The sequence below is a fragment of the Phyllostomus discolor genome, chromosome 14 (assembly GCF_004126475.2).
Source record: "Phyllostomus discolor isolate MPI-MPIP mPhyDis1 chromosome 14, mPhyDis1.pri.v3, whole genome shotgun sequence".
NCBI lineage: Eukaryota > Metazoa > Chordata > Mammalia > Chiroptera > Phyllostomidae > Phyllostomus > Phyllostomus discolor.
In genome coordinates, this window is record NC_040916.2 from 5,947,715 (window position 1) to 5,963,287 (window position 15,573).

Below are 15,573 nucleotides of genomic sequence, written 5' to 3' on the forward strand. Positions count from 1 at the left end.
ATAGAGGACTTCTACAGCATATACTTACGGCCTCTCCAGTCCCCTCCTCTGATGTAGGCTGCCGCTATAGGTCCAGCTAGATCCTTAGTATCTTCTTCAGAGCGGGGCTAACTTGGACTGGAACGCCACCTCTTCAAAAATACCCACTTCTGCGCTGGCTGGTGTGGCTCAGTGGATTGAGCGCCAGCCTGTGAACCAGGGGGTCACTGGTTTGATTCCTGGTCAGGGCACATGCCTGGGTTGTGGGCCAGGTCCCCAGTTGCGGGAGCACAAGAGGCAACCACACATTGATGTTCTCTCCCTCTCTTAATAATAATAATAATAATAATAAAAATACCTATTTCTCCTCATGGCTGCAGGTTCAGGGTCTAACTTCTCCACATTGGAAATCAGAAACTATTCACCAGACCTTCCTGTTTGTTACATTGTCTTACCTAATTCTCTCAGCAACCCTGTGAAAAGGTATTGCTGTTCTTCCACTGAGAGAGAGGCTTGCTCAGGATCACAGGCTCCCCGAATTCAGGCCATCTGAACGTCAATCCATCCTCTTCCCACCCTGTATCCTTTTTGAAAGCTAATTTATGTGAAAAAAATGTTCAAAGGTATAATCACTCAATTGTTCAAAGTTAAACAAGTCTTTACTGAAAGACAATAAATACATGAGAAAAGAAATGCAAACGTCAGGAAAATGCAAAAGAAATGAAAAAGTCGGAGCTAATATTTGCTTCACACCTGTCTAGCTACACCCTGAGGTCTCATTCAGCCCATATTTCCTAGTCATTCATCCTCCTTCAAAATACACCTTCATCTCCCAATGGGTCGCTGCTAAGAACTAGACAATTGGAGAAAAGCGGATTTTCTATCTGAACTATGTAGCTACTTTCATACGCCTCCCCCTTTCCTTTGCGTGGGCCTAATTAAGAACCGGGATTTCTCGGCCTTTCCTCCGGGTCCCCTGCCCCGCCCTCCACGCTCCATTGGCCTCTTGTCCTTCCCTTTAAGGCCAGCCCCTCCCCCACGCCCCCGCCTCCCGCCGGCCCCGCCCCTCCTCCACAAGCCCTGCCCCCTCCGACCCTCCCCTTTAAGGACCAGCCCCGGACGCAGACAAGGCTGTGACGCGGCCGCCGGCCCCGGGGCTGGGTAGTTTGTCGCGCGGCCGCTTCCCCCCCGGCTGGGCCCCCGCCATCCAGCGTTCCACCGAGCGCCAGGCCCCCGGGGGGAGGGTGGAAGGGAGAGAGCAGGGCCGGTGGGCGCCAGCGGCGCACGGCGGGACCCACGGAGCCCCGCGACCCGCCGAGCCTGGAGCCGGGCCCGGCTGGGGAAGCCGGCTCCAGCCCGGAGCAAACTTCGTCGCCGGGCGGGGGGTGGCGGGGACCCCGTCCGGAGCCGGAGGAGGGGGCGGCCGGGGGCCCTCCCACCTCTGCTCCCGCGTCTCCGGGCACCATGCTGTCCAACTCCCAGGGCCAGACCCCGCCGGTGCTATTCCCCACCCCGCCGCCGCCGCCGCAGCCCCCGGCCCCGTCCCAGCCGCCGCCGCAGCCCCCGCAGCAGTTCCCCCAGTTCCATGTCAAGTCAAGCCTACAGATCAAGAAGAACGCCATCATCGACGACTACAAGGTCACCACCCAGGTCCTGGGGCTGGGCATCAACGGGAAAGTTTTGCAGATCTTCAACAAGAGGACCCAGGAAAAATTCGCCCTAAAAGTAGGTTTGGGGGCCGGGGAAGGGATGGACGGGCAGAGGGGAGCACCCAGGGACGAACCCCGGGCGCTCTAGAGCGGCCCGCGCGCACTGTCGTTCGACGACCGCGCCGACCCTTTGGTGGGACCCAGCTCCCGGCCGCGGCGGGGCGGTGGGTCTGAGCTGGGAGGGTGCCTAGTGTGCGGCGGGGGCGGGGGCAGAGGGAAGGTCAGGTAGGAACCGACCACGCCGCGGAGACTGCGTTTCCGGTCACCTCAGGTGTGAGTGGCAGGGACCCGAGAGGACTCCTGGGGACTCTGCCATTTTGGGGTTTGAGCGGGATCCAGCCGAGTCTGAACGGTTGGCTCCGGGACCACTTCTGCTAATTTCACCGCGTCTCAAGGAAGTGATTTTCCGGGGTTGTGGTTCCCCATCCTCTCCTCCCTCCTTCCTTTCTTTCTGTGGGCACAAAAGGCCCATTACTCATTGAGCTGGTTGGTCGGTTGGTTTGGAGAAGTCGGATCTCAGAGGTTTATTTAGCCTCGCTCCTTATTTGGGAGCCGGAATGTGTGATTTCACTTCCCTGGGCCTCGCGAGTGCGGCTGGGCCGCCTAGGCGCGCGCCGGCGCCGGAGGTAGGTGCAAGCCTGGGGATTCCGCGGGGCCACCGCCCCCTCCGGGGGAAGGAGGGATTGTTTTGATCTGAGAGCAGGCGCCCTCCCACCTTCCGTGCTTGTGAGGCTCCAGATGGGAGGGCAGCAGGCTCCGGCGAGGCGTCTGCTGTTTCCATAGCGTCATTGATCTTTGTAAACTGGGTCTGGAAACCACGCTTGCCCCAGCGCTAATTCCGCAGATCGGGGGTGGCCATTTGAGCCTGGACATGGGCCGCTGGTGGACAGTGGGAAGGAGCGTTATCTTTGATTTGAGGAAGTCCCCCTCCCCTTTGTTGTAGGGGGAGAATGGGGATTTCAGTGAGCATACCTACTTCAGAAGTTAAACAGCATAGACTTGGAGGTATGATGAGATGGATGGGTCCCCAGTGCAGTGGGAGCCGGTGTTCAGAATCACAGAAAGGTTTTCCCTTCAGAGGGTTTTCATATCAAACCGTATCTCTAAAGGTGACACATCACCCCTGTTCCCCCTGGGGTGTCTTAATGATTGGAGGATAAAATTACTTCCTGTGTTGTATTTCTTTCTTCTTTCACAGCCCCCACTGCTAGCTGCATTTCAGCTATTAATACAACACTCACATATGTGTAATGGGTGGGACTGTTGGAATATATAATTAGATGTAATAAAACCCTGGTATGTACTTCAGGGTTGTAGAGGGCAAGAATGTCCAATTTCCAGATTTTAGGCCTCCATAAATTACTTTTTCTTGCAGCTTTCATCCTCTCTTTTGGGGGAGAACTTTCAACTCACCCCAACACTGTCAGATGTCTTTGGTTTCTACTTAAAGGTGTTGCTGTGGGCTTTTGATTGTTGTTTAGTGTTGGACTGTTGCAGAGGGAATATATCAGTATCTTGAACACTTTTAATACTTTTTGCACTTTAGATCACTCTTTCCGTACTCATAACTGGGGGCTTAGAGGTGGGGTGGTTGTTTGATCATGGCCCTGACCTTGGGGAGTAGAGTGGAGGGAATACTGTTTGACCACAGTTAACCTTAGCGTTGAGGAAGTGACAGACGTTTCTTTCCAGGAGACTTCTCTGTCTCCTCTGAGACACCATCTGCCTTCATCCATCTGCAGTTTGGGGACACTGGCTGCTCATTTTCTTGAAAAGTTGGAATATTGTGTAAAGACTTAAGAACAAAAGCTCTCAACTTCTGCTCCTTATTCTATTTAACAGGTACACAAAACCACCCTCTAAAATGCTTTTGGGTGGCAATTAAGATGTCTGTTGTAATTAATAGAAGAGAGATTTGGATAATTTCCCCCTTTGAATAGTTCTGAAAGGGAAATCCAGCAGTATTTTAAATAACACTCACAGTTTATCCGTCTCAGGTTAGCAGCAGGCAAAGATTGAAGTCAGAGTCTGCTTTGACAGGCAGCCTTGCTTCCAGATCTTCCAAGTTGACTCAACTGTTAAATTGTAGATTTCCCACACATTTTTGTGTGAAAAGGAAATAATAGGGGAAGTAAGAAGGGATGAGGCATTCAGAGACTGACGGCAGTGTGAATAGCTCTTCCACGTCCAAAATATTGGCTAACACGTAATTACAGCCGTGGGGGGAGTCTGCTTCAAAGAATCTTGTTCCAGACATACACCAAAGAGTTGCTAGATCTTGAATCTTGATTAACTTGACCTTAGGTGCTGAGTAGTGAAGTGATTTTCAAAATCTGGAGTGTTCGGATTATAAAGCAAGGGAGGAAGCTGAGGGTGGAGTAGGAGGGGTCGACCCATCATGAAGTTGCCTGGAGAAAAAGGGAAAACTCTCTCCCCTGCACAGTGTGTCTTGCTGTTCCTGGGGCCTTGGGGCAGAGACCAGGACCCTGATGGGGGTTCTGATATACCTGCTGTTTCACAGCTCGGAGCACTGATGGGAGGTGGAGGCTGCCCAGATGCCCTACTCCCTGTTAATGGTCTGGGACCTCTTAGCCTATAAGGTAAAATCAGTGCTTAAAAAAACAATCTCACCTTGCTCTCTCTGCTGCTTCTCTACCTCCACTGAGATCTCGACCATGTAAATGCTTTTGGTAGGTGCTCTGACCTCACCTTACCATTTCTCCTGGCTGCTTCTGTTGGTTTCTGAGTCACTTTCATACTTCAGTCAGAAGGGACTTCAGAGTTCATCTCATCTAACGCCCTCATTTTGCAGATGAGAAAAGTAAGGCCCAGAGCAAAGACTTGCTTGCAGCAACATAGCCATGCACTTGGCAGAGGCAGGATTAGAACCCAGGACACCCGACTTTGGGTCTCAGGCCTCTTCACATTTCGTAGCTGCAGTGTCATCAGCAGGCTGCTGCTTGGGACTGGCTGCTGCTCCAGAACCCCTCAAGCCCAATGAGGAGCGACACTGTCTCGCCACAGGCCCTTCTGGACTTGGGTGAGGGGTGCTGGGTGGGTATTTATCAGCATTTCAGCAGTAATCCCTGAAGTTGGAGGGGCAGTTTATGAACCAACTCAGCCGCTCAATGAGTTTCGAATCTATGGTAACAAGCTTTTTTTCCTTTTTTTTTTTTAACCATTCCCCCTTTCCCATTAGGAAGTGTTTGATAGAAATCTTATCTGTTATTAGTTTTTGTACAAGAATATGGGAATTCTATTAACTATTTCTTTGACAGGGATGCCTAGTCTCAACCCACTTGAGTAGTAATTGGTTATATTCCCTGTGGGTTCCTCAGCTGCTTCCTGCTTCACTGTGACATGGTGACTCTTCGGTATTGGCTGAACAAATCTAATTAAAGCTGGCATCGTTGTCCGTCTCTGCTGTGCGACTCTCATTAGGTGAAACATGTTACTGCTTTCAAAAAAATACAGAATGTGATCTTCACTTACCTCTGTTTATTTTTCCAGTGCATGGATTAGAGAAAACAAGGTCCTGTGCATTCTTCTGCTTTCCTTTCTCCAGCGGTCCTTTCTCCCCAGATCACACCGTGTCCCTGCAGTGTGCCTTCCTTTGGTGTTCTGAAGAGGATCTGATTGGAACCTCTCATGGCTCATCTGGACACTGTCAGAGGGAATGCCAGAGCTCCCACATTCCCATAGTACAAGCAGCATGTTATCCAGCACACCCCATGTGTACCTGTTGGGGAGCGAGATTGGTAGTGTGGCTGAGTGACAGGCCGTGTTCCAGATTGGGGTTTGCTGGACGGAGCCACATGGTGAGGAAAGTTTCGCTGACCGAACCAGCCTCTTTATATCCACTGTGGTTACAGGTGGTTAATAGTTTGCCGAGGATCCTGCCATATGTTGTTGTGTGGAGGATGCACACACATAAAGTTTGGCCTTAAAATTTGGGAGGGGTGTCAAGAAACTGATTTGGAGGTGAAATTATCAAATGTAGTCTAGGGCTGCACTGTGCAGTGTGGTAACCAATAGCCATGCATGGTTCTTTAAATTAAAATTAATTGAATTAAACTAAATTAAAAATCAGTTGCTAGCAACATTTCATGTATTCAGTAGCTGCATGTGGCTAATGGCTACTGAAATGAACCATGCAGAAGAACAGTTTCATCCTTGTAGAAAGTTCTATGGAACTTTGCTGGATTAGGGGGTTAAATCGTGTGCTTGGGAATAGAGGAGCTTTGAGACGGGAAAATCTGTGAGGATTGCAGGAGCTGAGAACAGCTCCTTGCTGGGCCTCTGAGGAGCAAGCTGATCTGCAGGAGGCGATGGTGCTGTTGGCCCTGGGCAGCAGAGAGGAGGGCAGAGCAAGAGATCAGTGGGTAGGGAGCAAGTGGGGCTGGTGGCTCAGAATCGAGCCTAAGCCATCTTTGTACTAAAGGCAGCTTTTCAAGTGTTTGAGGGTCGTGAAGTAAGTGAACAGGATGTTGTAAAGAAAGGTTATAAATTGCTGAGGTCGGGGCTTACGGTTTTTGAGGGAAGGCAGCAGAGACCCTGTCCCTCTCCTGGGGCCCTGGCCCCTGTGTCCTGCAGCAGGGCTGTTGCGTCCATTGCGGCAGGATCAAAGCCGGGCTGGCTTGCGGTCCCTTTCCACTTGTGAATTCTGGGACTTCGATAGAGCTTGAAAAAAATCTCTAAGATCTGGGATCAGTGGCTTACAGGAGGTAGGGGTGGAGAAAAGCAGCCCCAGGCCTTGGGACCAGATAGGGGTGGGTGTCTGGGAAATGAGGGGGCTCTTCTTCAGGAGGGTGAAGGTGCTGGTATCCCTGATAACAGTGTTTTGACTGTTTGGGACCTGAGAAGTTGGGTCATCATCAGTTGGTGGTTTTACTTAAGAACTAGGTGCAGGGGATTCAGGTTGATGCCTGGAGGAGCCACGCTTCAGGGCTGCTGGAGGCTAACTGGCCAAATCTTGGGGTTCGGGAGGGGGCTGAGGCTTCTGTCACCCACTTGCTGTGGAGCCTGTGCCAGGAGGAATGTCATCCACAACAGGAGGGACAGGGCATGGGTATCTGCTTCTGAGCCATTTAACAGTTCCCAGGTGACCCTCCGGTGCTCTGATTCAGGATTCTCCCCTGTGGTTTGATGTCTGTGGCACTGGATTCGTGCTTTTCTGCTTCCTCTCCTCTATTTCAGGCCCTTCCAAGGGTCACGTGAGCTCTCTTTTCCCCTCACCCCTATGCTGCGTCTTTCCGGGTGTCCCAGAGAGAGGGGGACAGGCAGGCAGAATTGTTCTTTGTGTTTGAAGGGGCTGCCGTTGCTCTTAGCAGTGATTTAAGGCCTGGTGGTAAAGGGACCATGCCTCATAGCACCTCAGAGCTGACCATTCTCCCTGTCATCTTTCTTGACTCCTTTCATCTCGCCGAGGAAAAGGCTGGGCCGGTGCAGAAGGGTTGAGTGGTATGTCCAGGGTCTTACCAGGTGCCAGCATAAGAGCCACGCCTTGGGACCTGCTTCCTCTCGGCCTGGGATCCTTTGGCTGTTTGGTTGCTGGAGGTGGTAGCACTGGGGCTGCAGACCTGACAGTGCAGACTGAGCTGCACGAACTGGTCACTGGGATTTTTCTTATAAATGGGGATGCTGGTAAAGAGAAGGGACCACGCCACTGTGACCGGCATGTAACCCAAATCAGATTTTTCTAGTTTTTAGGGGAGTGCTGAAATTTTGTATTTTAAGATATGTATGGCTAGAAATATCTAGAGGTGAGCCTGTTGCAATGGGTTATGTGCTAGATTAGAAAGAAAAAAAAAGGTTTGATATTTGTGCCCTGCTAGCCAGCGTGTGACCTTGAGCAGGTCAGTTACACCTCCCAGGCCTTAGTGCACACATCAGAGTGTCCAGCGGTCAGTGGCTCCTTGAGCTCCGGCAGTGTGGGACAGTGGAAGGCTGCCCTGGAAGCAAGAGGCCGAGGACGGGATAGCATGTCCACTTGCTCTGTGTCTGACCGTCAGCAGTATCTGGGCCAGCATGGATGCCCTTTTTTTTTTTTTTTTTTTTTTTTTGATGGGCTTACTGCTGGGCTCCAGGGCAGCATGTGTCCAGTTAGCTGTCATCACTGCCCAGCCGGTGAAGGGACCCATACCTTGCAGCATGAACACTCAGGAAGTGTTTCCATTAGCAGAGAGGGTGGGCTGTGTCACTCCATGGGCTGTGGATCTACGTCCCTTGAAATCTGAAGGATCTTATCTTAGTGCAGCGGTGGCTCAAGGTAGAGATGGGGAATTCTTTATCTTCCCGTCCGAAATGCTTTTCCCATTTGAAGTCATGGGTCAAACATGGCCCCTGTGATTGGCGGTGCAGGCTGTGCCCTGCACAGGGCGCCTGCTGAGCGAGGAAGCGAGGGAGTGAGGGCTGCCAGGTTGTCAGGTTGTCAGGCTTTGCCTCGGTGTGTGGCCGCGTCCATCCACGGGGGTGTCTTCTTCTGTTTCACTCACAGATGCAGCATGGGCCAGGGCCTGTTCTGAGGTGAGAGTTGGAGACTGATTCCCAGAGCTGACGGGAGATTAGGGCTTCCATCCAGGCGCCGCTTCTTTCCTGTAGGACTGGGTACGAGGGATCTCAGGAGTCTGAAGAAGCAAGAGAAGGTGGGATGCCTGGTGATGTGGGTCCTCTTTTCTCTTACTCCTGCCCATTCAAGGCAAAAGCCTTGGAGCTCTGAACTTTCGAGCCCTGTGTGCCGGGCCATCAGACCTGATTGGCAGTGTAGAGTTCTCGGGGTCTTGATTCTCTGTGCCATCCAGCAGGTCAGTCCCTATCTGTGATGAATGTCCCCTCCAAGACCAGCCAGGCTGTGTGTTTATTCTGGCAGGAACCTGAGCTGTCCCAAAGAGTCATAAGAAAGGGCATCTTACTCTTAAGGGATATTTCCAGCAATCTCCATGGCCAGTGTTCCTCTGGGAGTTGCCTGGGAGGTGAGGAGTGGTGACCAAAGGCGTAAGCTTCGTGGCCACCTCGGCAGCCTTTTCATCTCAGAGAACACGAGGAGGACAAAGGGCACCGTTCTGTCCAGGCCTTCTCTCTGTTTGGCTTTTCTCTATGAAGATTCTTTTCTTTTAATTAAAATCTGGTTTTAATTTATTGATTGATTTTTTAGGAAGAGGGAAGGAGGGAGGGAAGGAGGATGGGAGAGAGACAGACAGACAGACAGACAGACATCAGTTTGTTGTTCCACTTATTTATGCATTCATTGGTTGATTCTTGCGTGTGCCCTGACTGGGGATCAAGTCTGCATCCCTGGGGTATTGGGTCGATGCTCTGACCAACTGAGCTACCCAGCCAGGGCTGAAGATTCTTCTTTTGAACCAGAAGCAAAGGTGAAATCTTTGCAGCCCCGGGTAGGGGAGGGGACTAAGAGGAGACCTACTGACAGTACACCCTCCAGCTCTTCCACCCTCGTGCTCCGCCTGACCTCCAGCAGCACCTCCACAGGCAGATGACTGCGTCAGTCACTTTGTTACCGTTGTGATTATCCATATTGTTCCAAGGCTGCCAGCCCACCCTAGGCACTTGCAACCTGGTCTCCTGCCCAGGGTCCTGAACTGTTACTCAGCCCCTGTCCCAACAGCTAAAAATAAACCTGCCACTGCTGAAGTCTCACCTCACTGCCTGGCCCTGGTATCTGTCCCTGGCCTTCCCGCCACACCGCTGAACTTCTCTCTTTTTCCTCCCCATTTGCCCTTTGCTTCCAGCCTGAGCTTGGTAGGTGTTTTGGGACCAGTTTGTTTTCTGGGTGCTGGGAGTGAGCTGTGGCAGGTGCTTGTCCAGGTAGCAAGCTGCATGTGCACAAAGGCTCTGGGGAGCTGCTTTGTGGATTCCCCACTGGGGAACGGGGAGACAGGGAGGAGGGTGAACAGTTCATCCGAGTTTTCTAGACTTTCTTGGCTGTGCTTGCTCCAGCTGCCTCCAGTCTCCATCTGCAAGTGGGCCTTCCTGCCAGAAAGTGTGGGGACAAGGAGGAGAGCCCTGCCTGCTGCTGTCCCAGGCCCTCACCCCAGCTGCCCTGTGACTGAGCATGCTACCTGCCCTAGGACTCCTGCCCCTGTTGCCAAGCAATACTCTCCACCTCTGCAGCACGGGGCTTCGGGTTACCACATTCACCAGCGTGACCTCATCTCGTTGGCTTCCAAGAATAACTGGGCCCTGGCTGGGCCTCCTTCCTGAGTCAGGCCATGGCCCCTCTGGCCCTCCCAGCTCAGCTACCTGCAGGGTGTCACAGACAGCATGGGTCTGATCTACCTCCTGGCTGTGGGGACAGGGTGATTGGTGATCTGTGTCCATTGAGGTCCATTAAGGTGACCTCTTCCCTTGCCAGCCATGGATCTTGGGGACCTAGAGAAGAAGGTGAGGAAAGGGGCTCAGGTAGCTGGGACACCTGCTCAATGGGTGATTCTGGGCAGAATATTTTTTTTTTAGTTTGACTGGCATTCTCTTTTTTTTTTTGCTTTTTCCAATCCTTGGACAGGTGTTGGTACTAACCACAACCCAGGAGGGGAGGGTTCTGTGTCGGTGTTCTGGGACGAGGGTTTGTTTGGGAGGAGCAGCGTGTGGGGAGAGTGATAGAAGCCAAGGGGGGACCTGAGAGCTCCTTTGTCTCTGCTGGAGTTACATACCCAGACCATGTCTCCCCGCCTGCCTTCTCCCGTCTGTCCTCCTTTCCTCTGCAGGGGGGGATTTATTTGCCAAGGCCCATTGGCCTCTGTAGGGAGGAGTTGGGTGTAAATTGCTAAGAGTTTATTTTTAACTCTAACAGAAGGAGCTCCTGTCCTTGGGTAGCCATGCTCTTCCTCGTCTGCCCCTACCCTGGGCCTCCTTCCCTGGCATCTGTAATTCTTCGAGGAGGGCTGGTAGGATTCTGAAGGCCAGGCTTCACAGGAGCCGGGAAGGGAAGCTTCTCTAAGTGAAGAATCTGCAGATGGGTTGTCAAACCTGACTTCTGCAGAGCTCAAGGGGTCATGGCGGCTGGGGAGGGAGAGGGGTAGCCCCGTGCATTTGAGGCCATGTGCGGAACTTCGAGTATTCTAGGAATGCGGGTGGGCTGATGAAGAGACCGTGTCTTAGAGCATGGGGCTCTCTGCTTGCCGGTGTTGGGGAGGGCAGCAGTGGGTCGTCCTACTTCTCTCTTTACAGGCTCCCAGATCTAAAGGCAGAAGGCCACAGGCACTAAATGAGCTTGCATTGTAACCTGCTTTGTAAATGCTCCTGCTTATAGAAATGCTGAGTTTTAGTATTCCCTTTGGCTGCCAGGCTCGCAAGCATCATGTTCTCTCCACAGGTCCTATGGGGTTCTCAGGGACTTCATGCCCTTGTGTTCCCTACCTTTGCACTTTTAGGGAGGAGGAGCAAGAGGAGCATGGGTGCCCCTTTGCATGTGTCTCCTGATTTCATGTAATTGTTTTGGTTACCTTACCTTGCCTTAGGTGTTTTCAAAAGAGCATAAAATTGGGTTTGAGCCATAACTAGAGAAAGAAGGAATACAGAATAGGAGTGGGGGCCTGGGAAGCAGAAATGTGTTGCTGACTCTGAGACTCTCAGCCACAGAGGGAAGGTTTCAGCCCTCAATTGCTTGGAGTACATGGGGGGTTAGTTTGCTGAAATTCTGCCTCTGATTATGTGACTTACCAGCTTAAACCCTTCAGTGCGTTCCCTCTGCCTGCGGAATACAAGAGAATTCCAAACCATTCCCTGATTTGACCTCTTTTATTTATTTTTTTTAATCCTCACACAAGGACATACTTACTGACTTTAGGGAGATGAAGTGGGGAGTTGTGGGGGGAGAGAGAAAGAGAGACAGATATCGAGAAGCATCAGTTGGTTGCCTATTGTTCACACCCTGTCCAGGGGCTGAACCCGAAACTTAGGCATGTGCCCTGACTCGAATTGAACCCACGACCTCTGTTTATGGCACAGTGCTCCAACCAACTGAGCCACACTGGCCAGGGCTGACCTCAATTAAAAAAAAATGCATGCTATGTTTCATTTTAAGTGGTTTAACTGTACCGTTTCCTTAACAGGACTCCACTTTCCCAGCCCCTCACCTTTGCCATGGCATGCATCTCACCTGCCCATCTGTAGCTTCTTTGACTCTGCACCCCAGCTCTGTCTGTACCTACCTGTTCTACCTGTGCAAATGCTGCTGCTTTCATGAAGCCTTTCACACCAGAAGCTGGTTCCGCATTCCCTCCCTGTCAAACTTGCCGAGACACTGCCACCTTTTATTCCACATTTTAAATGTCTTTCTCCATGTGCAAGGTGCTCCCCTAGATATTGGAGTCTGAGTTCCTGGAGTCCGCCGTGTTTATTACTTTTGTATCCTCTATGAAATTTGTGGAGTACTTTGGCACTGTGCACTATACCTAGCTGCCTAAAAAAAGGTGTGATATTGCAACTGACTAATCGTGGATGCTCCCCACATAAATATTATAGAGTACTAGCAGTGATCCTCAGGGTTGAGGGGGAGGTTCTGGGAGATGGACAATAGTGAGCTGGACTCTCTGTGACTGACCCAGGTGTATATGAAGTGTCTGCCCTCTAAGTGTCTATCCTTGTTATTCCTCCTTTCTGCTAAAAAGCCATTCTCAGAAGAATCTTTTGGGCATTTCTCTCCTCCACCATTCATTTGGATCTGCTGACTCAAGCTGGTACCTTCTGTTTCTGCTAACGGAGTTCTCTTTCTTATAAGGGCCTTGACCACAGTTTCCCATTGATGCCTCTTCTTCTCCTCCCTGTTCCAGAGCCCCTCCTTTACCTGTTCTGCTATGGAGATGACCCTTCTGCCTCTCGGAAAACTTTGAGGGAGGGACAGATGTGGCACTTGCCAGCTTTCCTACAGCTCTTGGCAACGTCTAGTTAGTTCCAGAAACGTCAGAGACACACGGATGCTCTCCAAGGTGATCTGTCTGCTGGCCTTTCTCCTGTGTGTTGCAAGAGGACCAGTGTTGCACACCAACTTGCTAGGAATGAGGTCAGAGGTTTGAAGCTCAGGGGGCCACTTAACTCCTTACCACAGATATCCATGGGAAACAGAACTGAGACCTGGCTGTGGGGTCCTCAGCAAGTGCTGGAACCTGTCTGGGCCTCCCTCAGTTCCTCATTTGTAAGTCAGAGGGCTTAGACTTGATCTAGAAGGACTGCAAATGGAAGGGCTTTCTTTTTTTTATTTTGTTGCAACCCCACCTTTGGAAAACAACCAGATGCTGGGAAAGAGGTGGTCAGCCCGGGTTCCAGGGAGCCTGGGGACTGGGAGCCATCCTCTCTGTCTTCACTGTGTGCAGGTCAGTGTTCTTTCACCCTCCTAGCAGTACTATTTTTATCCATTCAGCCATTCAACCAATGTTTATAAATGTTTATTCTCCTCCATGCCTGCCTCCTTTCTTCCCTGCTGGCTGGCTATCAGGAGCTCAGATGGCAGGATTGGCCTAGGATGATCGCCTAAGCCTGATCTGGGCCATCCCCTTGGGTTTAGGCCCCTTGAATGCTTCTGCTACATGCCCTGAGAGGAATTTCGAACAATGAGGGTTGATTTCTAGCAGTTTAGGCTAGACCCCTGCCTTTATAAATAGGATTTGCCTTAAGGTGCTTTCTGTCCCTTGGAGATCCAAAGCAACTTATTACTCAAGAAAATCAATTAAGTAGAGCCAAGACTGACTTCTGCATCCTCCCTAAGGATAAAATCAGAACAGCAGATTGAATTTGATACATACAGCAATCTTCTATCTTCTGCCTCATTCAGATCACTGTTGAAAGTTTAGCAACACTGTGAAGGTTTCCTAAATTAATAACAAGTCTTCATTGATCAGATACTATGTATCAGGCATTGTGCTAGGTGTTTTACTTACTCTCCTTTTTAATCCTTAAAATAATACTGCAGAATAAAAGTCCTCATGTTATGGAAGAGGAAACACGTTCAGACATGTTCAGAATAATTCATTCATTAACAATTATTTGCTGAGCATCTACTAAGTACTAAGTATTATTTTTGGCTCTGGAGACGCAGCATTATACAAAACAGACCAGAAAAACAAAACAAAACAAATCCTGCCTGCATGGAATTTATCTTGTAGCAGAGAGAGATGACAAAACGTAGTTAGTGCAGTGGTACAGTTTATTGGATGGCGGTAGGTATAAAGGAGAAGATAGAGCAGAGGAGGCCCTGGAATGCTGTGTGTATGTGTGTGTGGTGCGTGGTGCTGACATTTTAAATAGGGGCTCACTCAGGGCTCCACTACAAAACTCACATTTGGGTGACCCTTGGAAATGTTTGGAGGGGGAGGGGCAGCAGGCTGACAATAGCGAGTGCAGAGCCTGAGGCTGTGACTGATGGGAATACAGGAACTCGGAAACCTGGGCTCCTTACAGCTTGCAATACTGCCTCTCTCATAGTTCTTCTGTGACTGCATTATAATTCAGTACTTAGATGACCTAGCAATTTAGGTTTTATCATCAAGTATTTATGGAATGCTGATTTTGTGTAAATTGCTACAGTGGTAAGATGTAGGCCCTCTCTTTGCACACTTAAAGTTTAGAGGAGGCGTGAACACCTGTGTGTGTCTAAACAGTGAAAGGAATGAGAAAAGACGGCCTCCTAAATCCGGACTGTGCCCTTTCACACATATTCCCACTTGACACTCTGAGAGGTAGGACAGCGGGTGCTTGAGTAGCAGTGCCGGTTCATTGTAACACTGACGAGATGCTGCTGTGGGAATTTGGCCTAGGGTAAAACTGGTTTCATGACGCAGTGTTTCACTGAAAGTCACAGAACCTAACCTATTGACAGTGTTAAGTGAGGACTTACTGTACCTCTCTGACCGGCGGGCCAGGTGGTTTGCTCCCTGGTTTTACACACGAAGAGCAAGTTCAGGGAGGTGGTGCTGGGTAATGAGGGGGTCAGGCAAGAGAGTGGCCACCAAGGATACAGAGGCATGGGATGGGCTCCCTAGGGCCGGAGGGGGCTAGGGGTTGTGATCACTTTTGCCTGGCACTGACAGGGACATTTCATGGGCTCAACCCTGTACTGACACACCCAGGGGACCGTGCAGACAAAAGTTGGGTGGACAGAGGAACTTCACTGGGTGTTCTCACCTTCTGTGTGGCCAAGGGGAACGAGGCAGTGTCTCTCCTGTGGATCTTTCCGGTTATAGGAAGTGCTGGGGTGGGGTGTTGCCTGGCCATCGCACAGAGCCGGGGTGGAAGGGGGTGATGAAAAGGAAATGGCTAGGCCGATGCTGCAGCGGAGGTTATTTTTGTCCCTCTTCGGACCCTCACAGGGCTTCTCTCTTGCTCTGAAGAATCACGTCTTTCATGTGTTCAGCCTCCCAGGTGGAGGAGTGGCAGGCGGCGGGCAGGGTGACAGGGAGGCCGTCTGCCCCCAGCACGGGCCACCTCTGCTCCCCGCCTCTCAGGAGCTGGGGGAGCAGAAGTCGGCTGGGGCAGAGCCGGCGGACTGACCGTTAGTGCAGATGGGAAAGTGAAGCAATGGGTCGGGTCTTTTTCCTGAGCGTGTGCTGTGACAAAGGAAGTTGCAACAGGTTTGTTTTTTCTTTTTCTTTTTATAGAGCAAGAAGGGGGAAAGATATATTCCAGTAAACTTGAGAAAAAGCATCTAGTCTTTGATGGATGGCTATTGCTCCTCTCCCCCACGATGCCCTTTGTCGGTAGCCTTTCTTCCACCCTTCCTCCCCCACATGTACCTTCCAGTGTCGCTCTGAGGGACTGTGTCTCTGCTGCAGGCTTGCTACCTCTCCGCAGAGAAAGTGTCCATGACCTGGGCTGAGGGAGCCTTGAGAAAGCACCTTGTCTGTTGTCCTCCAGGCAAGTGACCGACTACAGC

The 15,573-nt window shown here is 51.0% G+C and overlaps 1 protein-coding gene across 2 annotated transcripts in view; it reads left to right on the forward strand.

Moving 5' to 3' along the window:
- Positions 1-1,099: 1,099 nt before the first annotated feature.
- MAPKAPK2 (MAPK activated protein kinase 2) overlaps positions 1,100-15,573 on the forward strand; it is a 44,456-nt gene continuing 29,982 nt past the window's right edge. The window contains exon 1 of one of the 2 annotated variants that reach the window (XM_036015551.1): positions 1,100-1,704. In XM_036015551.1, the coding sequence (XP_035871444.1) occupies positions 1,444-1,704 (261 nt within the window). In that variant the 5' untranslated portion in view covers positions 1,100-1,443. The remainder of the gene's footprint in view (positions 1,705-15,573) is intronic. The other variant, XM_028530857.2, reaches the window with a different exon arrangement.